The sequence below is a fragment of the Scaptodrosophila lebanonensis genome, unplaced genomic scaffold, assembly GCF_003285725.1.
Source record: "Scaptodrosophila lebanonensis strain 11010-0011.00,11010-0021.00 unplaced genomic scaffold, SlebRS2 tig00000024-arrow-pilon, whole genome shotgun sequence".
NCBI lineage: Eukaryota > Metazoa > Arthropoda > Insecta > Diptera > Drosophilidae > Scaptodrosophila > Scaptodrosophila lebanonensis.
In genome coordinates this window covers 23,055,735-23,083,408 of record NW_022060538.1, presented here as the reverse complement: position 1 = coordinate 23,083,408, position 27,674 = coordinate 23,055,735, and the positions used below count along the sequence as shown (strand labels likewise).

At 43.4% G+C, this 27,674-nt stretch overlaps 5 protein-coding genes across 7 annotated transcripts; 4 read left to right on the top strand and 1 right to left on the bottom strand.

Moving 5' to 3' along the window:
- The first annotated feature begins 1,021 nt into the window (after positions 1-1,021).
- Positions 1,022-3,339, top strand: LOC115621044. The gene is made up of 3 exons (XM_030514566.1): positions 1,022-1,055; positions 1,237-1,626; positions 1,688-3,339. Exons 1-3 carry the CDS (start codon positions 1,022-1,024, stop codon positions 3,160-3,162), a joined length of 1,899 nt encoding a protein of 632 aa, XP_030370426.1. The 3' UTR covers positions 3,163-3,339.
- A 2,256-nt stretch (positions 3,340-5,595) lies between these two features.
- On the top strand, positions 5,596-12,723 carry LOC115620690 (xaa-Pro aminopeptidase 2). Of its 2 annotated transcripts, none has more exons than XM_030514060.1 (8): positions 5,596-5,673; positions 8,316-8,443; positions 9,587-9,657; positions 9,722-10,396; positions 10,691-10,803; positions 10,861-11,573; positions 11,633-11,701; positions 11,762-12,723. In XM_030514060.1, the coding sequence occupies exons 2-8, from the start codon at positions 8,395-8,397 to the stop codon at positions 12,169-12,171; spliced, it is 2,100 nt and encodes a 699-aa protein (XP_030369920.1). In that variant the 5' UTR covers positions 5,596-5,673; positions 8,316-8,394; the 3' UTR covers positions 12,172-12,723. The 2 variants fall into 2 exon arrangements, with proteins under 2 accessions (XP_030369920.1, XP_030369919.1); XM_030514059.1 differs by having other exon boundaries at positions 5,602-5,699.
- Positions 12,724-13,166: 443 nt separating this feature from the next.
- On the top strand, positions 13,167-16,918 carry LOC115621105 (beta-mannosidase-like). The gene is made up of 10 exons (XM_030514643.1): positions 13,167-13,390; positions 13,630-13,773; positions 13,836-14,346; positions 14,457-14,550; positions 14,620-14,794; positions 14,858-14,968; positions 15,024-15,509; positions 15,575-16,206; positions 16,267-16,449; positions 16,509-16,918. Exons 1-10 carry the CDS (start codon positions 13,249-13,251, stop codon positions 16,773-16,775), a joined length of 2,745 nt encoding a protein of 914 aa, XP_030370503.1. The 5' UTR covers positions 13,167-13,248; the 3' UTR covers positions 16,776-16,918.
- A 652-nt stretch (positions 16,919-17,570) lies between these two features.
- On the top strand, positions 17,571-21,705 carry LOC115620540 (beta-mannosidase). Of its 2 annotated transcripts, XM_030513823.1 has the most exons (10): positions 17,571-17,694; positions 17,747-17,910; positions 18,429-18,566; positions 18,667-19,165; positions 19,222-19,318; positions 19,399-19,684; positions 19,780-20,259; positions 20,320-20,738; positions 20,853-21,233; positions 21,309-21,705. In XM_030513823.1, the coding sequence occupies exons 2-10, from the start codon at positions 17,754-17,756 to the stop codon at positions 21,588-21,590; spliced, it is 2,739 nt and encodes a 912-aa protein (XP_030369683.1). In that variant the 5' UTR covers positions 17,571-17,694; positions 17,747-17,753; the 3' UTR covers positions 21,591-21,705. The 2 variants fall into 2 exon arrangements, with proteins under 2 accessions (XP_030369683.1, XP_030369680.1); XM_030513820.1 differs by having other exon boundaries at positions 17,620-17,910.
- On the bottom strand, positions 21,685-23,071 carry LOC115621043. Its single transcript, XM_030514564.1, has one exon. It carries the CDS (start codon positions 23,069-23,071, stop codon positions 21,812-21,814), a length of 1,260 nt encoding a protein of 419 aa, XP_030370424.1. The 3' UTR covers positions 21,685-21,811.
- Between the last annotated feature and the right edge of the window lie 4,603 nt (positions 23,072-27,674).

Below are 27,674 nucleotides of genomic sequence, written 5' to 3'. Positions count from 1 at the left end.
ATGGCTGCCTGGGTGTCATACTCAATACTGCATAGTTTCTGTAGGCCCCCTTTATGTCCCCCTCCATGTGTTCATCTATAGATTGATGTTTTCAGTTGCAATTTAAGTTGCAATTGCGTGCCAAAGTTCAATATGGCTTTGCTATAAGAGTTAAAAGAGTAGCGATTCAATGATATGGGACTTCCTTGTGGGCGATTCAGGCACCAACACTCCCTTGTCAACCATGCACGAATACACAGAGCCACTTATCCATTTATAGTTTATTGTATAATTTTTCTCACTAAAAACATGCCATAAAAGATGAGCGTCCCTCCCAAAATGTGTTCGGCACGATAATTGTCCAACGGCTTTGAAACACACACGATTGTCGGGTGGAAGGAGAACGACATTCCGACTACCCTACGCTGCTGCTCCGATTTAGGTAACAATAACAACAACAACAACAGAAAGGGCAGCGGCGGTCGGTGCAACAAGAAGAATAAAAATCGATTTCTTTTATTTTCTTTAAATTTCATATCATTTAGCTTGTCTTTGTTTTTGTTTGCGGCATGTCTTGTTCCGTTCAGAGACTTAAGACTCTCGGACACAGTTGTTTCTGCTTTTGTTATTTCTGGTGCCCTGCGTTGTTCCCAAGGGTATTAGAATCGTAGACAAAAAGACAGACAGCCCATGCATATCTCGAGCAGGCCATCTAATAATTTCGTCTTCTACAAATGCAGCTGCAGGCGTTGTGTGCGTATGGGTGTTTGTAGGTGTGTGTGTGTGTGTGAGTGTGTGTGTGGGATTGTGTATGGAGAAGTGCATAGCAAGTAAATGGCTCTGTCGTTGATGTAGAATATCAGCGATGGGCCCATAAATAAGGAAGCTACTTTGTCAAGAGGGCAGGCAAACAGACGGCGGGCTTGGCGTGTTTGTTGTTTATTGTGCTACTAATTTGGGATTCCACGATTTGTTGTTGTGGGGCGCGTGTGGAATTTTAATCACTATCTACTGCATCGACCGCTTGGACGCTTTTTGAGTTATGGGGACACAGGCGGTGCTGTCCAAGAATTTTGGTTTGTGGCTTGTGACGTTGCACCTCTTTTTTTTGAATGAATGAATGTGAGAAACTACGTGTTGATGACGACGATGATAGCGATATTTGAATACGAATGTGCCTAATGAATTTCCTCTGCCGCCACACTCACTCAATCACTCACACTTTCCACTTAATATGTAACGCATGCACCATTACAGTGGAGACTACAACCATGGTGGCTGAGCTGATGGATGGTGGCAGCACAACGATTTCACCACAGCCGTTAGCGAGTGCACCCACCACTGCAATGATGCCAACTGTTGAGGTGGTTTTGAATAAAACGGCCATGGTGGAAACAACGGCAGAGGTGGTTGAGACCGATGCAGTGGACGAATTCGTGGGCACCAGCTTCGAATCGCTGGGCGTTGGTCTGGAGGAGGGAATACGCAATGAGGTCAAAAACGAAGTTGAATCTGATATAGAAGCTGCGTCCGCGCCAATAGTGGAGACTCTCCATGATGAAATAGCACAGGAGGTGAAGCCACTAGAAAATAATGAAGATGCATCAGCACGAAACGAGACGACTGCAGAGATTCAGGCAAATCCAGGTAATGTATATGGTTGGGAAATGGTCATGTCAAACTTAAACTAAACTTTTGCTTTGTCCAGTTTTAAATGCACGCGAGCCTAAAACGCTAGAAGCTGAGCAAAAGCCCGAAGACAAACCAAAGCTGGAACAGTCGCAGGTGGCCGCCATAGCTGCAACCGATGGACTGGAACCAGTTCAGAGCGTCGAGTCCGAAGGAAACCAGAAGACAGATGACGAACCAGTCACCGATTGTATTGGCGAAGCTAGTGAACCAGAGTCTGAAAGCCGAAGCAGACCGCTACCAAGTGGGGAAACCAGCGACCTAGTCTCTGTCATACTTGACGAGAGCCGGGCCATAACTGAGCAACCAATAACTAAAACGAATTTGCTGGCCTTGGAACCAGAAATTGAGATCTTAAAATCGAGACCGACAACGCCAACGCCCGTCTTTGAAGTAACCAAACACCAAGTGACTAAAAAGCAAGGCGTAGAAGATTTGCTGCCCATCGAGGTGCCAGAGCTAGATATTCCAACGGAAATGGCTAAAGTGGCTGAAAATGAAGAGACAGTAGTACGTGAAATGCATAAGCTGCCGAGGTTAACTGATGAACCGGAGCATCTGAATAATTTAAATGAAATTTACGAAAATGTTTTTGACGGCATGGAAAAAGACGAAGAGTCAAATGTAGATTCAAAAAGTACGTTGCAGATCCTCCAAAACAAACAGCCCCTAGCAGTTGAGGACAATGTAACGATTATTGAAGACGCATCCGGTGAGCAAGAAGAAGGAAAGAAAGCCGTGCAAGTGGATCACACAGTGCTTTTGGATAAGGAAGAAGCTATTGCATTTGCTGACCCGCAGTTGAGCTCAACAGATGTGACACCAGTAGATCCAGAAGATTTTCTTCTATCGACCGAAGCCCATATAGTGCCTAAGGTGAAGACAGAAGGATCTCAAAGTAATGATCACGTTCAAGAATCCGATAGTGAAATCGCAGTTGTGTCTGAGCCAACGAGTGCATCGACAACAACGGCAACTATATCGACAACAGAGGGCACCCAAGAAACTGCTTATAGTCCTGAGGATATCGAACAGGTTAAAGAAGATACACTCGAGGATGTGACCACAGAACTTCCTGAAGTAGAAGCACCAAACGACTCCCAATTGAAAATCGATGATCCAAAGGCCAGGTCCGAAGACAGCACAGCTACGCCTCTTGTCTCCTACCCACCACACGATGCGGAGCAAACATTTAACGATAATCTGGCCGATGAGCGCACAGCGCATCTCTCTTTGGCGGCCAACAATCGTTCGACACTGATCATAGCAGTGTGTTCTGGTATAGCCGTGCTCTTTATTGTTATATCCCTGGTTATTTTCGTGGTCTCTTTCCAACGCCAACATGGCACTCTGGATATCGAGATGCAGGAACAGCGACTGGGCAAGGACAATCTAGATGAAGAAGATGCTCAGATGAAACTACTCGACGTGGAGCTCCCTACACCAGTGGTTAGCGTTTCGATGGGTACCGAAGAGACTGAAGAATGCCTCTAAACGATTCAAGTGCAGTGGCATTGTAAATATACATTTATAAGTGAGCTATTCAAATGAAGCATCTTAAAAGACCTGCACACACGAATCGAGCATGATGTAGCTCCTCTACATGGTTGTTAAATATTTGAGTTTCTAAATTGTTGACTGACAAAATTTGCTGAAGAGCAAAGATAACATTTGCCATATTGTTTCAAAATAACAGCATAAGTTATACGTTTAAATATATTCGAAAAATGTTTATTTTTAGAAATGTATCGTAGATATAAGTCTATAAGGTATCTGATCAGAAATCAGAATAAATATTTTCAGTTTTTAAACGTCCCAAGTAACTTTCTCAGAACAAACAGTGTTCGTTTAATCGAACGAGCACGCGTGCCTGCTCAGTGCCTTGCGCACTCGATTTGAATACAAAACTGCCATTCACAACGAACCAGCTGCGTTGTGAATGGTTCGGTGTGAAAAAGCAGATCACTCGTTGTCTTACAAAAAATGAAATTCATATCAGAGTTTTGCTTTCTTATTAGTTTAGTAAATATTAGATTTACACTTTTAACAATATTACAATAGAATTTAGAAGCTGAAAATAATAGAACTATAGTTTTAGATGTAGCAGCCCAAAATATTCAAAAAATCATATTCTGATGCTCTGTATGTACTACATACATACATATGTACATATGTGTGTAGATACATGCTATAAAGATTTCAAATAATTGTTTTCTGGTTTCAAAGTTGTAGTGTATAAAATGTATACAAATACTTTAAGTCTGCTCTGCACACATGTTTGTACTTTATTCGAATTGCAGTTCACTTTTTTGATTAAAGAGTTCTAAGAGTGCCACATCCATAAATTAAGCCGACGCTCTCCCAGATTAGGCATACAAAGGTCACCAGAAATGATTTACAGCATACTTGTAGTCGGGGAAGTAAGTAGGTTGTTCAGCAATTTGTGGCATTAGTACAACTAATTGCATGTAAGGCGTATTGATCAAAGCTTTTAAGTGTCGGCGCTTCAAAGACGTTGGCGACAATGCGTCGCTCATTTTTTAATTAGTCCAACGACGGAGAGGACGACAACTAGAGTGTGTGTGAGAGCAATACTTGTATGGAGGGAGAGTTTTCATGTTGCTTTAAGCTCGCTGCTAAATAGATAAGTTCCTACACATTGATATTTCCACCCAAGACATTAGGCGCGCGCCATAATTAGATGGCGACTGCCGCTGTGCGAGCGCGTTGAATGCTTTTTGAATTGGGTTGTTGTTCTTGCTGTTGCTATATTAATGAGTGTTTATGAGCAAAAGGCACTGAATGAAATAAACAAAATCATTTAGAGATCAAGACTCTATGCAGCACCATTCGCATCTTGGAGATTTGTTTATGCGATAATCTGGACGCCAAGAGATGCTTTTTTATAAATTATGCTTATGTAACAGCCCGCACAGTGGTTATTGCCCGCACGAATGAACAGTCGCAAGTTTCGAGCCCAATTGCCAAGCAAAAAGTGGAACGTACAACTCATGGTTAGAAATACTCGATTGTTAGAAATACAAACTCGCAATGTGTTCATACTTCCCGGTATCCTTGCGTATATTCATACTTTATATTCTATTGTTTGTTACATAAGAAGATGCCCATTCATTATGCCCATTTAACCCTTCGGTACAGGGTATTAAAAATAGATTTCTTTGCTGCCAATAAAATGCCTCAATTTAAAAGCAATAAAAACTCAATTGACAACATCATCTTCAAACTCAATTTTCGATCCAAAATTCGACGGCAAAACTGCCGGCGACATTGCAAGCATTGCGGAAGCCCACAAAATATATGCATGAATATACATACATATGTACATACATACAGACACACAAACTTATTTACATTCATATGCTGGTCATGTCAACATTGTGGTTAGTTTGTGGGTGTGTGTGTTGAAATAAAACCCGCCAGAAACGCGCTTAATGAAAGCCATAAAAAGCTGCAAATGTGCAATAATAGAAAGATTAGGTTTCAAAGATTGCTCGAAAACAAAAGGGCAGCTTTGCAACCACTGTGCTGCAATGCACGCGACTCGCACACATGCACTGAATTTTGCATTGCACGCTGCCAAGAGTTTTCTCATTTTCCTCTTAACCCATTTCCCGGCAGCAATGGCAGCCAAACGCTCGCAGACCAGTGTCGTGTCTTCATAACCAACCGCCTTCACAGTTAGTCAAAGCTCGCGCTCACGCGCACCACGGTCCGCTCGCTCGCACAGTGGCAATGATGGGGCACCCACTGCTGAAAATAAATTCTTTTTCAAATGAAATAGACTGCGTCCGCGTGTGTGTGTTTGTGAGTGAATGAATGTTTGCGTGTGTGTCTGTATTTGTTCATCTTTAACTTTTTGAAAAACAAAATAGCAACATCAGAAAGTTTTTCAGTTTGCTTGTTGCTTCGCACGCGTGCGGTTCGCTCGTTGGAGATCAGATCCAGAAAGAATTTAAAAGCCAACGCTTGTCTGCAATTGCACGTGTATGTGTGTGTGTGTGTGTGTGAGTGTAAGTGTACTCGTATGTTTAAAAGCCACAAAAGGTAGAATATTGTAAATGTTGCTGCAATTTAAAAATAACTGTGCAAGCATATGCTATCAGCAGCATACGCGTCGTATACGTAATGTGCAATAAATTCTAAATTCGATTCAAGCGACCATCCACCCTGGCAGTTGCATGTTTGTGCGTTCTTCTAAACCCATTTATATGGCAACTTTGAAGGATTTCAAAATATTGGCGCTCATGCATGAAATTTTCTTATTTCAAGGTGCGCATTTCGGGCAAATCAAAACGAAAAGAAAAGCGAAGCGAATAAACAACATGAATGTACCATCCATACATACATATGTACATATGTATAGATATGTACATACATAGATAACTAAATAAAGAAATTTGTCTTGTTTTTGGCAGAGTTCTAGCCACTAGTGAGTCACTGGCAGGTCGTCTTAGCGCACTGTTGACCGCGGCAGTGAAATGCAGTGGAAATAAACAAACCCAGCGCGCACACTAAATCGTATCGGTGCCAAAGGCATGCCCCTTCTACCAACAATTAGATGCGTGCGCATAAACAATGCAGTCCACAATTTGGGTTCGGGTTGCTTTAATTGTACAACTTGCTGCGCAGGTGTTGGGCTCTTTCATTTTCTAATGTGCACCCCCCTCTCTCCCGCTGTGGTCGGCCAACCATCGACCAGCATGGGGTTCTCCAATGATGGACCGAAGTAGGCGGAGGGAGTTAACGTATGAGAAGTAGCAATGCATTTGGCAACTGAAACTGGCATTATGGTCATAATTATTTATCACAGCGATTTGTTATTTTCTTGGCAACTGTTTAGCATGCACTTGAAATTCTCACACATATAGTACTTATGTACATATGTTCATGCAGAAACTTATAGTACGGTGGTAATTCCCGCAGTGCAGATTGATCCAGATTCAAATTAAAGGGAACAAATAATAAAATAGTTATGTGATTAACTATTTCCCCTCCTTCCATTTTCGATAGAGTTTGTAGAATTTCGTGGATGAGCAATTAATAGGTGTGCTGCCCTTGCAACATTTTATGGGCGTTGTTTTTTTAATAGACACACCGCATATGTGAATAGTTTAGCCTCTTGTGGATTGGATTGAACTTTAGCTTCGTTTGAAAACGCAACAACAGCAGAAAATTTGCTATCGTTTGCAATCAATGAGATTTGTAAAATTAAAGAGTTAATTTTGTCCACCATACTTGTATTTACATTCGAATTGTGCATATGAGTATTCACTGTAAATATATTTTGTTGTTGCATTTGCAGTCTCTTTAAGGCCAATTTTGTAATGTGGCCAAAGTCAAGCACTTAATTGCGCGCTCCGGAACTGGCTTTCACTAACATGAGATGTCAAGCGTGCGCCCACAACTATTTGAATTTGTATTTTATTTATTTTTAATAGCAATTTTCTCATTGCTAGGCTTTCAATAGCCATTGTGCGCGTATTTCAGTTTAGCGCTCAATGCAATTGAGCAATTGTTGGCCAGCTTTGTGGGCAGATAGATAGTTTTGGATTTTGAAGCGGGGCGTGCGATTTGCCATTTCTGATGGCAACAATAATATGTACAAGTATACATACATACGAGTAAATTGTAACGACGCCCATGCTTCGATTTAGTTCAAGTTTATTTTAATGGCATAATTAATTTGCGCTGGCAAAAGTAAGAGATATTTTAATTATCTGAAAGTGTTTAAAGGCCTTTAGGTGGTGATCAAGGCGATCTGTATGTACAACTACTATTAAGAATAAATATATGTCAAGCACGCAGTAGTCATAAAACTAATTCCTTTCCATCATCCGCAAAATCAATCAGCTATTGGTTATGGTAGGTGGGCGGCAGATTATCTTTGAGGTGCTTATAAGGGCAGCTCGCGCACATAAATGTGAAGGTACACACGGCCCAAAAATTGAAATTGAATTGAAACACAATTAGCATATAAAAGTTACACAACCATTTTAGGTCATATGTTGCGCAAATCATAAAAACAACGCATAGCTCCCCACCCACGATCGAATATAGACTTACTCGTACATACCATAGATCAAGACCAATTTCCAGCATGACCAGCATGTTTCTTTTATTATTTTCTGCCTTTACGCATGATTAATTAAAGCAGCAATTAAATATTTTGTAAAGCGAAAATACAGAATACTCGTACAGCGGAAAAAATTCAGCTCATACAAAAGGCAGCGAACCAAACTGTTAGAGAACGGATGTAATAAACTCCTAAATGGGTTGATATCATAGTTATTTATGTGTGCGTATGTGTGTGTGTGTGTGTGTATATATATGTGTGTGTTGCCAATGTGAGATGTATTGGACGACTGCTGTGTGGCATTACAATTAGTAGAAAGTGCGACCAACAGCCACGTCCCTCAAATTGCAATGGATGGATTGGTCAACATCTGTGCAATTTTAAACTAACATGAGAAATGCGCTGGAAGCCGGAAGAGTGCAGAATTCAGAATTGAGAATTCATAAAGGCTGTGCGCCATTAGAGACCAACAAACCCGACAAGGCAACACTAACATTAGTTAGAATATAACGGCCGCCCATTAATAGCAAACATTCTATTTGTTTACCCCAAGACCAAGGAGAGCCGCAGAAACAACAATTCGAAAGTTTTATGTCTTGTGCGCTATTCAAGAATTTTAAGTGCAGAAAACAATGACGACAGCCAAATGGATTTGGCGATTGGCGCTGCTCGCTCAGATAGGTAAGTACAAGTACAGAACGGGAATGCAGACCATGTTATTGCCTTTTAGGCCATTTACATTTTTCAGTGCGGGTCAAAGGGACGTGGGGTATCCTACGAGCATTTCAAAATGTAACAAATCGCGATGCTTACTTCTTCGTCTGTTCTCTCCAAACATTCTGTTTATTTAAATTATGCTTGTGTTTTAGCCACGCCAACCAAATTGGCAAAGTGATGGCATAATATTTATTTTTATGCATACAAACTCAGCGGAGGCAACTGGCCGGAGGATGTAGCCATTATTATTTTTGTGTTTTGGCCGTAAATTTCTTCTAAATCATATAAAATAGAACGGATGGGATGAGTATGCTGCCTGCCCCTTAGCCAGCAAATACTCGTACTCGTCATTTCTCAAAGAATTTCGCATGCTTATGAGCAAGCAAAATAAATTGGAATTCGTCTATGGGTCGTGACTATAAATCAAACAATTATATGGAAATTTTACGCACATTGACAAATCAGTGCTCACAGCCAACCAAGTGTTTGCCGGCCATGGCCAGCAGCCAGTTCTCAATCACCGTGACAGGATGTCCGTTCAGCGGAGCTTTCAACTTTGAAGAACTCACTACGCATATGTCCCTTGATTCTAATTCGAAGCAGGTGGTCGAAAAGTGTTGAAAATGTTGAACGAAAGCAAATTTCAACTGAAATTTCACGCTGTCACAAACACGACACTTGGTTGCTCCGACATTTAAGTTGTAGTCGGTCTGTGGCAGGCGCTAAAAATACACGGCCACATCGAGAAAATCGGCACAGGCCGAGTCGTGCGGCCATTTTATGAGCGTGGGAAACTCGTTTACGCTACCGTGACGCACTTGTTGCTATTTTTAATGGTCGTTGTCATATTTAAAATGCAAAATATTCAAAACTAATGGCAACAATTTAAATTTTATTTATCAAATTATTTTTTATGACGTTTTCATATGTTTTTTATAGTATATAAGTAGTAAATAGCTATCCTGCATTGACTTCTCATGCGAAAAGCGGGTGCAAATGAAATGTTGTTGTCAGATATGTAGATAAGATTTTGAACGCATTAAAATGTTTTCATCTGCTACACTATATATTATATAATGCTATCTTCCACTTCCCCCTCTGTTTCAGCTTTATGCGTGGCTGCGGAGGCGCCCACAGGCTATCCGCGCGAGATTTGCAAATATCGCATTGGGAAATTGGTGCGTAATATTGTTGGTCTGATCGGGTAGAGACTCCGCAAATCAAACTTTCCTCAATTTACAGGTGAAGCCGATGAGCAGTTATCGCAGTAGATTGCTGGCCCTGCGTGAACAAATGCAAATACGTGCCACACTTCAAGGTCCCGAAATCTACGGCTACATTCTACCCTCTACGGATGAGCATCTCAATCAGGAGGTGGCCACGCGTGACCAGCGCCTGCTCTACCTTAGCGGCTTCACGGGAGTGCGGTCCGTTGCGGCTATAACGAATCGAGGCGCTGCCCTGTGGGTGGAGAATCGATACGCTCAGCAAGCGGACGGGGAATTGGACTGCGATTGGGAGATATTCCTGGCCAATGGCAACGTCACCATAGCCGACTGGCTCGGCAGTCAATTGCATTTTGATAAACGCGTAGGGGCCGATCCGCATCTAGTGCCACATCATTTGTGGCTAAGATGGGAACGCGAGCTTGAGGATAAGATTCTTAAGCTGGTCAAGATCAACAATAATCTTGTCGACATGATTTGGGGCTCCGAACGACCACCGCCGCCAAAAGATCATGTGATGCAAGTGCAATCAAGGGACTATGCGGGTGAAAAGTGGGAGGACAAGGTCACCGAGCTGCGACGGCGATTGGCCCAACTAGGCTGCGATGCCATGGTTGTGACATCCCTAACAGAAATAGCGTATTTGCTGAACATTCGTGGCAACGACATACCGTTCACACCGGTGGTCAAAGTGAGTGATAATAAATTGGACTATAATATATATTAACTAAACCAGGCAACGGAAGTTTTCAAATTTTAAAAAGTCTAAAATTAAGGATAAACTGAATGTAAAGGTAAATGTATGAGTTGTTCAATCATGGCTTACTGCGGTGATGGAGTTTGAGTTGCCGTGATAGATAGCTGCTTCCTTAGGTGGAATATAAAAAGTCGTTTAGTTAGTTTAAGGAAGTGTGTTGAAGCAAGTTAGAACACATGCTAATATTAATTGACTATATTGTAAAGTTAGTAACTTTCTCTCCCGCAGTCCTATGTTATTGTTAGTCAGGATGACATATTTTTCTATGTGGACCACACAAAGATTAGTCTGGGGATTGACCTGCACTTGCGCACGGACTGCTTTAATGACAAATGCGTAAAGTAAGTGGATTCGCAAAAATGAATGTATATTCGTATGTAACGGCCGTTTCATTAAAGGATCAAGGAGTACTATCAAGTCTGGAACGACATTCGTACCTATGCGCAGATATGGAAGCGCGTACTGGTATCTGCGCCCTGCGTTCAAGACCTGGGCGCTTCGGAGGCCATCTACTCCTCGATGCCGGAGAAAATTGTCGTGGAACACATATCGCCGATTATCTTCATGCGGGCCCAAAAGAACTCCGTGGAGCAGGAGGGCATGCGAATGGCTCATGTTAGAGACGGCGCCGCTATATGCGAGGCCATGAGCAACCTCGAGACTCGGTTCTCCACTGAGCAATGGACAGAAGAGAAAATCAAATATGAGGTGGAGTTGTGGCGCCTGTCGCAGAACCATGCAAAGGGCCTATCGCTTCGGACAGTCGTAGCCTACGGCGAGCACTCGGCCCTACCCTACTACATTAGCAGCAATGTGACCAACATTGAGGTGTCAGACCAAAGCCTATTAGTTATTGAATCCGGCTGCCAATATCTGGAGGGCACCACAGACGTTTCTCGCACCTTCATCTTTGGCCAGCCTACACAGGACATGAAGAAGGCCTATACCAGTGTATTGGCTGGCATTCTGCACTTGGCCGAGCTGAAATTTCCCGCCGATATCAAACCCTCCGAGGTGGATGCGCTGGTACGCAGTATGGTGTGGAAGCACATGACAGACTTTCCCCAGGCTACGGGGCATGGTATTGGATCGTACGGTGCCGTCGAAGAACGTGAGTAGTTTTCCTCTTTCAGGCGGAGACACCACGTCATTATTTGTTTTTGCTTTTAGCGCCCATATCAGTTGCATATGGCAAGAACAGTACCTTTCACTTCAAGGAGGGTTACTTCTTCTCCAGCGGTAAGTGAAAAATCAGAAGCTAAGTTATTATATAACATATGTGTCTCCATTACTCTGCAGAGTCGGGCTACTACAAACGCGACGATTTTGGCGTACGCCTTAAAAATGTCCTCGAGGTGGTCAACACTGGCCACACGCATCCGAGCGGCGCACGCTTCCTAGCATTCCAAGACGTAACTCTGGTGCCGTACGAGCCAAAGTTGATCGACAGTACAATGCTAAGCGCAGCCGAAAAGCGGCTGCTCAACGAGTACAATGCCAAGATACGCAACCAGATTGGCGACGAACTGAAGCGATTGGGCAACATGAAGGCCTTCTACTGGATGATGAATAAGACGCGGCACATTCGCGAGTACCTGCCCGAGGACGAGTATCGCGCAGCCCTAGGGGGCGCCCCCGATACCCAGGGCCTGCTTAGATTTCTAGCTATGGTACCTGTCTTCGTTGTGTGTGCCTGGGGGCACCTGTAGAGGCTACCTGTGTGAATACTTGTGCGTTTGAGTGTGTGGATCTGTGTGTGAGTGCATTTAGTTTTATTTAGGTATGCGAATTATTTAAGAGAATATGGGACTAACAACAAATCAATGAAGCGTTTAGAACTTGTAATAATATTTAGCTACTTAATTGATTGTAACAGAAAACACCCCAGACCGGAGACATGACTTGTATATACTTGCTAAGTTATGGTTCCCTAAATTGAATCGAAAGCGCAATGCAATTTGACCACAAATTTGTTAATATTTTTAATATACATACCTGCTCGTATTTTGGCATTCTACGAGCATGTACATATATTGTAAAGAAAGGCAAACGACAGGAATGTGTTAAATAAACAATCAGTCGGTAATAAGGATAGGACACTTAATAGGCAAACTTACCAAACATTACACTTTATCAATATTATAGCTTGGCAGGACTGCACACAAATATTAGCCCCACCACCATATACTATAAAATGATAAATTAATGTTATATTTATAGAATGTGATTGAATTAAAATGTATATTGAAAGTAAACGACGACCTCTTTGTCCAACTTTTTGGAAAAACGAGCGATCGCATCAATAAGCTCTGTTCCTGGCTTTGAAATTCCTCAACAAATCCACGAACGCGTCGAACTAAAAGGTGCATTGATTGTGAAAGTACTGTTAAAATGGTAGCTTCGTTAGGAGTCCACAAGGATTCAGCATTTGAGTGGTGGCAGTGGCAGCTGGATGTTGCAAGGAGGGTGATGGCGAGGTGGGACTGCTGGCCAAAGCTGCTCTGCGCTTTCGTTATAAGCTGTGCGAGAGCACAGTTAACCACAAACCCACAATTCACCACTCGCTCCGGCTGATTGATAAGTTTATCAGGTGAGGGCGGCACAGCTCGCTACTCACAACGCGCAGTTATTGATCAAGTTTTAGCGCGTGAGGTTGTGGCTGAACATTTGTGGAAGCCAAGAATATATCGACTACAACACGCACTGATAAGATTTTAATAAGAAAACTAAGTAGCATGAGATGTTAATCGCTTCTCTGCCCGATTGTGCAATTAAAAAAAATCAATATGTCAGAACTAAGTGGCTATTGCTGTGTTCTGATAATTGCTCTCGCTCTCGGCGGGCTCGACACTAAAATAACTGCGCAGGCAAAGCGAGTGCGGGTTGTCGAATTGACAGACGGATGGAAGTTAAGGAATGAAAATTCGAGTAAGTTCAGACAAAGAGTTCCATATCGAAAAAACAGCATCGCTTGAGTCATATTACTTTTGCTAATGGACGCCAGCGAATTCTGCGCGTTTCACACCAATTTGTTGTGCCCCTAAGAGGTGATAAGATTAAAGTGGCAATACTTGTATCGTCACCAACGTGTCGGTATCTGTCCCAATTAATTGGTTGTAAATCGAATTCACTGCGATTGACTGCTGTGATTATTTCCCCTTTCACAGCGATACAGGTGGCTATTGCCAACATACCTTCTGGCGTATACACGGCTCTTGCTGGCACTTACGGAGATTTGCTAGAAGGGAGGAATGATGTGGATCTGCGATGGATTGCCAGGGAGAACTGGATCTACACTACGACTTTTGATGGTAGCCACAAAAAGAATAGCTTTTACCTACACATACTAATTCTTTTTTCATTCTACTTACAGACGATGAGGTTGGCGCTGACCGGACTGTAAATCTGACGCTGCACGGCATTGACACGATATCCAAAGTCTGGCTAAATGACGAGCTACTCGGCCACACAGACAATATGTTCGTGCGGTACTCGTACGATGTGGGTCACCTGTTGCGTACCAATAATAACGTACTTACGATTGAGCTACTGTCCCCGCTGAAGGAGGCGGCACAACTTGCTGATATGCTCGAAAAGAAGGGGGAACCAGCGCCTCAAAATTGCCTAAAATCTAGCGACAAGTTCGAATGCGACCAGAACATGTTGCGCAAAATGCAAATGAGCTTTGGGGGCACTTGGAATCCAGCGGCGCCTTCCTTAGGTATTTGGAAGCCAGTCACTCTTGAATACTACGAAGTGGCCATTCTGCGCGATGTCGATGTGGCCATCCGGCGTACCGAATCTTATTGGATCATGGACTGCCGCGCTTTTATTAGCACAGGTTCCCCGGAATACTTTTACGCAGAGCTTGAGGTATATTCCAGGTGGGTGGTCGTTAAAATTGATCCATTTAAGTACCTCATCAGAAACTAATTTAAGGAAATAGTTACTATATTTTGTGCTTATGTTGTTTAACTTTCTTTTATGATTGTAGCCCACTGCTAGATAATGATAGCCCGTTTGTCGTTCAACAGCAGAAAATGAGCTACGCTTCACCAATTATGGAGTTTAAAGTAAAGATACCTGTGGTACGTACACCTGTGAATACACCCTTTTTAAAACTAGAAGACTACAAAACGTAACTTTCTTATTCGCAGGAAAACGTCAAACTATGGTGGCCCAACGGCTACGGCGACCAGGTTCTCTATCCTGTGATGTTTATCCTGAAGACTTATCGCGATGCAGAGGGGCCCGGCTTAATGTCTCGTACTCAATCGCAAAAGCTGCTCCGAATTGGTTTCCGTACCATTGAATTGGTCGAAGATGAAGACTGTAAGTCGTGAACTATATTAAAATTATGCAACGTATACTTAATATTCTATATTCCGATCACAGCAAATGGCCATTCATTTTACTTTCGTGTGAATGGCCAGTCCATTTTTATGAAAGGCATCAACTACGTGCCGGCCCACACGTTGCCGGAATTATCTGCCGATACTGATGCGGGTGTGTAACTTGAAATAATAATTTATTATATAACTAAGCATTTGGGTTTTCACAGTAACTCATCTGCTGGAATCCGCGAAAGGTGCTCACATGAATATGATACGAGTGTGGGGCGGCGGCCTTTACGAATCAGACTATTTCTATGAACTAGCTGATAGCTTGGGTCTGCTTATATGGCAGGACATGGCCTTTACATCAGCAACCTATCCAGTGTACACTGAATTTGTGGAGCCCATTCGAATTGAGACATCTCAGAATGCCAGGCGGTTGGCCTATCATCCCAGCCTGGCAATGATTGTGACAAACAATGAAGTGGAGTTGTTTCTGGTGAAGAATCGTTCGGCCTTTGGGGCTGATGCACAACGCTTGGAGAAAGAGTACAAGCAATTGTTTATGGGAACCGTGAAACCTGAGTTGGATATCATCTCAAGGAATGACTACAGTCCCAGACCTGGTCCTATGCTGTCTACACCCTCAAATGGAGTTGAATTGTCGAGCAAGGATCTCCCCATAGATCCCCAAGATCCAAGTTGTGGCGATGGTGGGTAATACCATAATACCGTAGTAGCAAAGGCAAAACCAGCATTAACTATTTGTTCCCGTCAGTCCATTTCTGGAGCGACAACAGCAATGGATTTGGGCCAGACATTTACCCACATGCCCGCTTCATTAGTGAATACGGCTATACTAGCCTCCCCGTGAGGCACTCGTGGGAGCGCACTTTTGGCAATAGCTTTAATGGAACCCTATCCGATCTTATTCAACATCGTCAGCACCATCCAGATGGTTTCCAGCCACTGCTGCGCCTCATCCAAGATCAGCTGCCATTTTCGGCCGAAACTTGGGATAACAACATCGATCAGTTAATCTACTTCAGTCAGGTGGCACAGGCTATTGCCGTTAAGACGGCGATGGACTTGTTTCGCAGCTTAAGAGGAGAAAAGCAGACCATGGGTGCCCTCATTTGGCAGCTCAATGATGTGTGGGTTGCGCCAACCTGGTCGTTCATCGACTTTTATGGCAACTATAAGCTTGTATACTACTGGGCTAAGGAGTTCCTCAAGCCAACCACCGTCATTGGCCTCTACGATCAACCGTCCGATCTACTTAATATAACTATATCGCTTGAGGAATACAATGAAAATCCAGAAACATCGCAGCTATATACTGTCTGGGTCTACACATATCTATGGTCAGATCTGTTTCCAAAAAAGAAGATAGCACGAGGCAATTTGATGGTGAAGTCAATTTTAAATTTAAGGTTTTAGTTTCAGAATATTGAACATTTTATCTTTCAGAAATCCAATGACATTCTGCCGCTAAGCATAGCATTAGAGTCCACACTATTTGAAGAGCACAACAAATCAGAAACCTTTTTGATGATCGAATTAGTTGATGAGTATGACATAATAGTGGCACGCACATATTTCTACCCCGTCCCAATAAAAAACATTGAGGGCATCCGAGATCCACTTTTGATTGTGAGTGAGACTGTCTGAAAATGTTTGTACCACTTCTAATTGTGCTTATCCTACTGCAGATGGATTTATACACATCCGAATGTGATGCGTCCACGTATACTAATAGTTTCAGTGTGCGCATTAAAGTCAGTTATCCTGCTCTGTTTGTTTATCTGGAGGTGACAAATCCGGATATCGCTAAGCACACTCACAAATTTTCCAAGAATGGCTTCACCCTAACTGAACCGGTGACAGTTGTCCACTTGGAGTTTATAGGCCTATCGGAATGCCTGGATCTGCAAAAGAAACACATTGCGATTACAACCATGAACCAGTATTTGATTTAAAAATAGATTTGCATGTTCACGTAAATATTTAACAAAAAAACACAAGATATTTTCATAGAAAAGCAGTAAGACATACATACGTATAAACTATATGTCTGTTCTGGTTGAATGTATATTAAAAAGAACATCTTTATATGGACCGATCTAATATGTTTCATTGTAAACGTGAAGCCCAAAAACAATTTCAAGACTGAGAAGAGGGTATTAAGATGTCGCCATACTACAAATTTGCCGCGATATAAACCTGCTATCAGCACACTGTGCGACGCACTTCAGTTTTTGCCGGCAATTTAACGGCAACACCACCAGCAGTAGGGCCGGCCTCTAGAAAACCCAAAGCCCCATTGTGGAACGGTCGCTCGATCGCTCTCTGGCCATCAATCGCAGTGGTTCTCAGCAGCACTCGGCGAATTGAACAACGTTGCATTGCATTGCAATTAAGAAGTTCTCTATTCAATTGAACGTATAATTTGTATCTCGAAATAGGTGTGTACATACATATGTATGTACATATTCCACCTATGGGAATTAAGGTATGTATCTATCTACATAGGTACACATAAAAACATAAATTTAATAGTTTATATTTAGACCGACAAACATTGCCCAACTTTCGGCGAGGCGTCTTTGTCTCTTCGGTCTGTGGTTTCGGAACAGCTGATGGATGAGAGAAGAATGTGGCATTGATAATGAATATAACTTTTTCTCTCCGTCTCTTTTTCCCTCTCTCTCTCTTTCTCTGTTTGCGGTGCGACGCTGTCCAACTGAATGCGAGCCAGTCCGCTTGTTAGTCGCTTTTGCACTTCTGCCGCCGTCGGCTTGTTGCGTTCCCAACGGCGGTTTGTTTAGAACGTTTGTTGAGTGGGCTACGGTCTAATGTGCTATAATTTATAAAAACACTTTAATGAGAGATATACGAGTACGTACAATTCATCGCAACTGAAGTTGTCACTTTGGCCATTGACTTTTAGGGCGAAAATGAGGTCTGTGTCGCGTAGTAAGATGAGGACGCTTTCGAAATCTGGACTCCTGCTTATTATACTTCTATGTGCATTTGGGACCGATCTGTCTAAGGCTGACAGAGTCGAAGTCATTGAGCTGGCCAACGGCTGGATGATAACAAATCAGAATGGCTGTGAGTATTCAGGACTAATTCAAGAGCGTGGGACTGAGAACGTGTTTACAATGTCAACACTAGCCTTTATTGCTTTCTAACAGTCTGTCAATTATGATATGGGCAAGATAGGCCGCAAATAACTATTATATTAGCCTCGAATAACATTAACAGGAGTATCTAACTGTGTAATCAGTAGTCACAAAGAAAATGCCAATTTACGGTTTGTCTTATCGCACTTCTTAATTGTTTTAAACAGTGTTTATGCATTATAACATACTTAGTATGCAAAACTAACAAGCTCTTTATTCTTGAAATTCTTGATTTGGAAATCTTCGAATATGATCCAGTAATGATCAACATTTTAGTTTTTGTACGAGTCGCCATTTATCTTATTTTTGTAAAGTAAAGTGTTTGATGATATAAGAACATACATAGATATGTTAATCGTCATACTAACAGACTAACAGGTTAAGGCTGAGACGAATTAATGCAGAAGCTGAACGCACCAATTGTTCTGCGTTTTTCTTTATATGTAGCCATGACCAAGGATAACGTGAAGCTGCCATCGGGGGTTTACAGTGCTTTCTATAACGAGGAAGTGCTTAATTCCTTCAATGATGTCCGTTTGCGCTGGCTGGCCTATGACAACTGGACCTACAGTAACAATTTCCAACGTGAGTCCAGTAATGCTTCACAAAACCACCGGATACATATCCATAAAGTGTTCACCTTTCTTCTTTCGTACTATTTGTTTCTTCAACTCATTCGTTTCAGTTGATTTGGCACATTACAAGTACGTGCGCCACTTCAATTTGACCTTTCATGGAATCGACACTGTTGCCGAGATACGTCTGAATCATCAGCTTGTGGGACGTACGAACAATATGTTTGTGCGCTACTCCTACGACGTCAGCGATCTCCTGCAGGCCGACAATTTGCTAGAAGTGGAGATAAAGTCGCCCGTGTTGGCAGCTCTAGCAGAGGCCAGAAAGGTGGAAGTGCCGCCGGCCTGTCCAGTTTCTCGCTACCATGGCGAATGCCACATGAATATGCTGCGTAAAATGCAGGCCAGCTTTTCCTGGGACTGGGGCTTGGCGGCGCCATCAATGGGATTGTGGAAGAGCGTTAATCTGGAGCTGTACGAGGTGGCACTAATCCGAGACGTGGATGTGGATGTAAGTCGTAACGAGACGCATTGGAACATGCATGTTACCTGTTACTTGGACACGGGCGGCGGTCGGGATTTTTATGCCGAGCTCATCTTCTATTTGGTGTGAGTCAACCAACACATCAAAGCTTCCGGTAAATTCACAATCTATTTCTTTGCAGCGAGCTTCTGGACAAGCCAGTAGTTATTGATACGTTTACCAAGCACCCAATTAGCCACTTGGCACCCGTAATTGTCTTCGATCAGGCTGTGCCAATTGTGAGTACCGCCCGCCAATTTCAATTGTAGCAATGTGGGTTCGTTACGATTCTATGTCAAGTGCTTTCTTGTTTGCGCAGAAGAGTGTCACAGCCTGGTGGCCAAATGGTTACGGCGAGCAGAAGCTCTATCCACTACATTTGACGCTAAACGCTTGGTTGGACATTGCCGGACCAGAACAGCGAGCCAAAACAGTGTCCCAGAAATCGCTCAACGTAGGCTTCCGCACAATTGAACTGATTGAGGATCAGATAGATTCTGGAAACAGTTTTCTGTTTCGAGTCAATGGGGTGGATATTTTCATGAAAGGAAGCAATTATATACCTGCACATATACTTCCCGAGTGGGGGCAGAACCAGTCGTTAGGTGGGTATAAGATATCATGCTATGATAATTAGTTTAATATCAATAGGTCAAGCACCTAGATAATTTGTTCTTCTTTATTGTATGGTTTCTTTAAGTTGGTCATCTCCTGCAGTCCGCTAAGGACGCAAACATGAACATGATTCGTGTATGGGGTGGCGGTGTCTATGAAACGGATTTCTTTTATGATAAAGCCGATCGCCTGGGCCTGCTCATTTGGCAGGACATGATGTTCGCCTGCGCGATGTATCCCGTCGGCGAGACATTTTTGGACTCTGTGCGTGAAGAGGTAATTCAAAATGCCAAACGGCTGTCGCATCATCCAAGTGTGGCCATTTTTGTTACCAACAACGAAAATGAGGCCGCTTTGGTTCAGAATTGGTATCAAACATACACAGATCTGGACCGCTTTAAAGCAGAGTATCGCGAGCTCTATCTCGCTAATGTTATACACGAACTGAAGTTGGTTTCGCACAAATCACGACCCCAACCACTAGTCTCCTCACCGTCGAACGGCCGAGAAAGTGAAAAGGACAATTTCATTTCGGATGATCCGCAGAACAACAACTACGGTGATGGTACGTGCTGGAGCCAGCCCCAAGACTAGAACCATTTAAACTCTTAATTTAACTCCACAGTTCATTTCTATGATTATATGAGGGATGCCTGGAATCCGTACGTTTATCCACGAGCCCGTTTTGTCTCCGAATACGGTTTCCAAAGCCTGCCGCAGGCATTTTCATGGCAACGCACAAAAGGATCCGAGGATTTGCTGGAGCTGATGGAACATAGACAGCATCATCCGATGGGCATGCTTCCCATCACCCAATTAGTGCACCGCCATTTGCCACTGCCACTACCTGAAGACGAACCTTATCCAGAGGCGCTCATTTATTTTAGTCAAATTTCACAGGCCATGGCCACCAAAGTAGAGACAGAACTCTATCGCAGTCTGCGGGATACACAGCATAGAACTATGGGTGCACTTTACTGGCAATTAAACGATGTGTGGGTGGCGCCGTCATGGTCCGGCATAGACATTTTCGGCAATTGGAAGGTGCGTGCCTTTTCAGTTCCAATGGTGCTTGTCAAGAGTAAAATGAGAGGCATTCTGGCAGGAATAGTGCAATTTTTGCCAACTTTCTAACGCGCGTATCTCTTACACTTATAGTTGCTACACTACTGGGCTCGAGATTTCCTGGCGCCCATTGCTATTGTCGCTCTATATGAGGCCGAATCAGAGTCGCTAAACATCTCCCTTATTTGCGATCAATTAGAAGTCGACACCGAAAACCTAAAAGTGGTAGCCAATGTGCACTTGTGGTCGCAGCTTTTACCTAGAAACTCTACAGAGTGGTCTGTCACCCTTCGTCCCAATGGCGTGCAGTACGACAAGGTGATTCCCCTGAACAGTTTACTGCACGATGAGCTGAACAAGTACAACTCGTATTTGGAGTTTCAACTATATCGAAGTAATGAGCTTCTTTCCCGCACCTACTACTTCCCCAGTAGCATTACAGCTGCGAAGGGCGTGGGCGATCCGGAGCTTGATGTATGTAAATTATGTGGATATACTATCTAGTAGTCTATTGGCAATCGCTCATTAATAACCTCCCCATGCTTGCAGTATGATATTTCAACGCGTTACTGCAGCACCGGCAGCACCACTGTTCGAACACACCTCAGCATCACCATTCGGGTGAGCCGTCCGGCAATCTTTGTTTATCTGGAACTGCTGTCAAGCTATCGTCACAAATTCTCTGAGAATGGATTCATGCTGACGGTGCCTGTGTATGTCGTGCATCTGGAGGTGGAGGCCAGCATATGCCTCAATATAAGATATCTGCGGAAGAAACACATCAAAGTGCTGACGGTCAACCAGTTCATGCCCCACCTCGCCAGCAATTAACCATAATGGGTTCTTGGTCCCTTCAAAGTTTATGCAGCGAACATAACTTCCAAACATTTAAATTAACTTAAATACGTAACAATAATACAAATACAATAAATAGCATACAATACAAGTTAGGGCTTTCAAGCAGATGGAGCCCCGCGAATACGCATAGTTGTAGTTAACCAGTAAGCACCCAAGTCGTAGCATTAGCACAACATCCAATATCCATCCACAGCCTATCTGTCAAAGCTTGGCATTTGCACGCGGGGCGGCGTGTAACCCTCGGGATATGGCACCAGTTGATTGTTGAGTACTCTGGCGTTGCGCCAGGTCTTTACTTTGTCCTCCGCCGTATCCGGCACGCGGACACCCTCGATTACAGTTACGGCGGGTCCATCGACGACGCTGTGTGTACTGTGCCCTATGGGATTTCTTAGCGGACTATGACTCTGGCTCGGACTTGGATTGTAACTGAAGGTTTGGCTTGTAGTTGGCTTGCTGCGCGTGACTGTGGGCGTGGCCACACCCGCACTGGCCGTTACCACCACCGAATGAGGCAAGTAGGTGACATACTTGGACTTTTGAGGCAGTGCATTGTAGTTGTGCTTGGTGATTAAATTCTGAGGGCGCTGGTGCTGTCCATTTCCATTACCAGTGCTGCTGCTATAGGCACGCGTGTCACGTTCATAGTACGCCAACGGCTCGGAGGCGGCGTATTGCATGTCCAGGGGTAGACTGAGTGGCACGAACTGCGACTGCGCCGCTTGACGATGCAGTCGCGGCTGCGTTTCCCAGTGGCGCCTCTGCAGTTCTGTCTCCGGCGGAAAAGAGAAGTTATTACGACGTTCCGTGCCAGCCTGTAGTTGTGCCTGGGGGTAGAGTGGCTGCCAAGATTGCTGCCAGCTGCCGCCACTACTCAGCATACGGCCACGGCGATTGTTTGTAGATATGTCGACTGTCGCTTCACTTTCCAATGCCTGCTGCTCCAACGCCTTGCTACGTGCCTTCTGCAGTTGCAGCTGAATGAGCTTGGCCTGTCGCTGCTCCGCTTCAGCCTTGCGTTGCCGATATGCTTGGGATTGCTGCGCCAGCTCTACCTGCTTCAGCAGAGCTGGGCTGTGCTGGAAGGTCAGCTGACGTCCCGTGCCCTGCGCAGCCGACCTGGGCTGCGAAGTTGTTGGACGCCTTACATCGCTACTGCGCACAAAGAAGGAGCCTCCAGCTTGCTCCGAACGTGCCTTGCGACTGTCCTTGCCCACAATGATCTCCACGTTATCGCCTTTGCTGGATTTTACGCTAACCACTCGAACCTTCTCAGGATCGAGATTGCGCCCAAAGCGGAGTTCAGTTCGCAGCACCGCCGGCTTACCGGTAATGCTGCTCAGCTGGTGCTGCTGTTCGTGTGTTGCACTGATCGAAATTTGTGCTAGACAGAGCGCCAGAAGCAAAACAGTTCGCCTCGAGTCGCGCACGCGCCTTGTGATCGTTGCCGTCATCTTCTGGTGCAGACGCTGTAAAATTTCAACAAAAAGCGCAAAATTAGTCAAAATGTAAGTTTAGGAATGTGCAGATGTTGTTTTTCGCTTGTCACGCCCAGTACCACCTATGCGCTCTACGACAAAATTCAAATTACACAACGCAAGCCCTGTTTACGATCATAAATCAGTGGCTGAGCTGCTAAGTTGCTGAGGCTTAGTGCCTTACCCTTTTGTTTATATTTTCCTAAGCCGCATCCCCCGCTGGCTATAACAACTAAACAAGCATCCATTGGGTAATTAGTTGCCACACTTTCCGGCGCCGGCCTTGTCATAAAACTTGGCGGCGCATCTGTTCGAATTTTCCCTCGATAGTGTCGGCTGTTCATAATTTAATTATTGACAAGCTGCATGACTGAATTTGCGGCATTGCGGCATTCAATGCAGGTTTGTGTGCACGAGTGTGTTGGTGTGTTTGTGTGCGTGTTTGTTGCTTTTATTGCATTTTCGTGCCCATGTGCGTTGGGTTAAGAAAGCGAAACAGCAATTAAAAATTGCAACGCTTAACTTTCGTTAGTTTGTGTGCGAGTGCTGGGGCTTGCCACGAGGAAATTGTTAAATGCCTTAATAGCCGGCGCCTTAATTAATTAGTAAGTATGAGTACAACAACACTACTTAAATTCGGTTGCACACAATCGTTTTTTCAAGTTTAATATGATTTTAGAGGATAAGATATGAAAATTGTTAAAAGTTCTTGTGAAAGTCTTTTTAAATTAAAGCCATATGAAAAGAGCTCTAAAAAACATGATTTTCAATTCCATTTACTCATTTTTGTTTACCCTGTACATGAAATATACAAATACTAGTTTAGTACGAATATAGTATGCAACATACAGAAGGAGTTGTTGTTGCTTTGCACACACATATATGTGTGTACATTCATACATACATACAATTTTTTAAATATATTTTAAATTCATAATTTTAGGAGTAATTTTTGTTCATACCAGTTTCCCTTTACATCTTTCTATAGTTAACTCATTGAGCAAAGTGTTGCTTCCCGAATCCAACGCACACCTATTAGATTAGGAAAACTTAATGGAAGACCACCGCCTGATTACACATTTAGTTCACATACTTTTTTAGGCAAGAGTTTTATGTAATAAATGTAGGAAATTCACATTAAATGGGATTAAAATAAAGCATGAAAAGTTGATTTTTCCGCCCATCTGCGCGAGCGACGCCTATCAAGGAAATTAGGCAATGTACAGGGTCCCACGGCTATTTACCACACGGCCAACAATCGGTTGCATGGAAATCAGTATGCGGTCAATGAAATCTAAGGCTATTGATTGATGATTGAGCTCAATTATCAGCAGGAGGGGGCTTCGGTAATTTTGCAACAATATTACACATACGCCACGTACCACAAGCAACAGCCACAGCAGCAACAACAAATAACAGTAATAGCACCCAACGAGCCACTAATGAGTGAAAATTTGCCGTCCAAATGCGAAAAACAATTAAGAAAATTGTAAATTGCAATTTCAATAAATGCGCGCAGAGTTCACGACCAACGCGCGCCTCCTCGACTCCAACATCGACAACGACTAAGACTGACTAAGACTCGGACTCGGACTCTGACTCTGACTTGAGCTCCCTGGCCTGAAACGCTGCCAAACGCCCCATAGTCGCGTTGGGACTTTCACTTTTCATTTGCCTGTTGGCTCTGTTGTGGCCGAGTGCGCTGAGCTCGAAGCGAACCCGACCCGACCCGCCTTTGCCTCTTCGCTGGGATTGTGTTTTTGTTTTTGTTATGAAATCGTCGCCGGCGTCGCGCTCTGTTGCAACAAAAACACGTTTGCACAGCAGTGCACTCCGCCATCCCCGCCCTCATCTGCTGCAGCTGCTTCATTTTCGCACAACAACAAAAACAATAACGACAATAACGACAATAACAAGAAGAAGAAGGCAAAAGTCAATGCTTGCTATTGAGCGCTTGGTCTGTTTTTCTGAGCGCCGTCTTGGTCGCCGTTTTTAGGCCGCTGGCCGGCACGGCTGCCAAAATGTGTGATAAGCGGAGGCGGAGCAGTGATTCAGCAGCGAAGACTGAAGCAGCGTTCGCGCTTCAATGTCACGGCTCAGCTGACCGAGCAGTTACCGTTAACAGTTGTTGCTTTTGCTGTGGATGTTGGCGGCGCAGTCAGCCGGTTTCTCGTTTATATCACTTGTTTATTTGTTGTTGCTGTTGTTGCTATTGTTGCTAGTGGCGTTGCGTCTTCGCCTTCAATTTCGTCTTCGTTGGTTTTATTTTTTCGGCCACTTTTGTTCAATGAAATTACATCACTTCAAGTTTTTGAAGTGGGTTTTGTGCCGCATCGCATCGTAAGCGACAGGAAATGCGCCACAGCATGTCAGAGACATTTATCATCGACCAGTTATAAAAAATAATGACAACGGCCGAACGGAATGGAATGGTGGAATAAATGGATGAATGTTGAAATGCAAGCTGCAATTATTTGTGCAATTTTTTTTGGCGGTTTTGGGTATTTATTTATTTTTTTTATTTTATTTTTTTTTTTGTAAAGGCGCTTTGTTGTCTAAGTGGCTCACTAACCGTTTTTACGTTTAACTCGGAAACCGTTTCATAAATCAGTTTCAAGTTTATTGGTTATATATTATTTCTTTGCCTCCATACGGCTCTGTTCGCTTTTTTATGGTAGGAGCATTTCGTGCCCACAATCAATCGGCTAAATGAGATCCCATTTATTTGCCAATATAATAGCTATACAGAAACTATAATTATTGGTTCGCCCGCTCGGGCTATATTAAAAAAAAAAAAATAATAAAATAAAATAAGAAAAGCAAATATTTATTTCGAAGCTAAGCAATGTCTTTGAAAATCCCCAATGGGAGACAAATTAATAAATTGCTAACCAGTCTTAGTTTGCTCGCTGTCGCTGATCTTTCGTCCCATGTAATGGGAAATAGATTGTCCTATTGCTACCTAGTCGATATTCACTGTATGTGTGTGTGCCTTAAAACGCTTTGGCGTTGGTGTGCCGGCACTCGACTGGGTTTGCATGCAAAGCAAGCGACAAGCGGCGCAACTTTAATGATGGGCTTTCTCACTCAAGGCGTGTCGTTTGCCATTAATTGGGCATTACACAAACCATCACGCCAGCACACACTCGCACTCACACTTCACAGTTCGCAATGCACTCCAATCCAGTGCAATTGCTTAAAATAATAGTCGACCAGCAGCTGCGATGCATTCGACTCACGCGTCATTGACTCTGCTCCACAAGCAAGAAGAGGCTTGAAGACTCGAGAGCCGGGACAGCTTCTGCTGATGACGCTGACGATGGCGACTCTCACTTTCGTTGCAGCAGCCCTTACTTAAGCCCAGTACCTACGTCAACTTCTGGACACCACTTGTCAAAGTGTCAATCACCATCACTGGAGCACACTTTACGTGCTGAGCATTTTTGAAACCTCCAAATTATTTTCAAGCAAACAGACTCAATTGAAATTTTGTCGTGTGCCCCGTTGCAGCCATTTCCGATTGGCATTCATTTTATTGACCAATACTGACCGGGCAAAAACACACAGACAAACACACATCACATGCACAAAGGAGTCGCTGGCCACGAGCTGACATCGAAGCTTCGAAGTCGTGACAACAAGCGAGCCGTCTCGGGCTTAAGCACTCAAGCGCGCTCAACCGCCACGCCGCTTATTGTTATCAACAATTGTTGTCATTTTTGTGGTAGTTGTAGGTTTTGTTGTTGTAAATGCTGCTGTTGCTGTTGCTGTTTCTGTTGCTGTTGTCATGTGCGAGATGCAAATGTAGCTGCGGTTAATGTAATTTGTTGTTGTTAGTGTCGCTGCTGTATTAATTTCACTTTTACTTTTTATGATTAACATTTCCCACCCAAAAGTGAGAAACTTTACTATACATGATTTTTTTTCACTTATCCATATTCGTACTTTTTGTTGTTGCTGCTGCCGTTGGAAGTGCAATGAAATGTGAAATTTCAAAGATCGTAAAGTTTAAAGATGCTGCGGCAGGTAGGTGCTTGCCAGCTTGTCACTGACAAGTTGGTCTCTTTGCTGGCCTTTTTGCCAGCGCCTTTTAATTACACATGCTGGTTACTCAGTGAGACCCTTAAAAGCCAAAGTCAAACCAAAGCTAAAGCTAAATCTAATGTGAGGTGGCACTTTAGGACTGGGTTTTTACATCCAAGTTTCGTAATTGAAAGTGAAACCACACTTCTTTAAAGTCAAAGGTTTGCCGCTAGATCCGTGGGCAACTCAAGCAGCAGCACCTCATCACTTAGCATCACAGCTTTTCATTTCCTCTAAACTGAACTACAAATAAGAGCCTACGCACTTCTCAAAAGTTGTCTTGCAATACCAAAGCTTAGAGTAAAATTTACAATACATGTACATATGTACTTTAGTCGCATGTCATCACCACTCGGAAAGTGGTCTTAAAAACCTTTCGAATGCAACCTCCAACAGAAGAAAAATTTATTTTTGTGGCAGGTCAGTACTCCACGCTTACACTGGCAGAAAAATGAGTTGTCCAACTGAAAGCGCTTTTCATAAAACATACAAATAA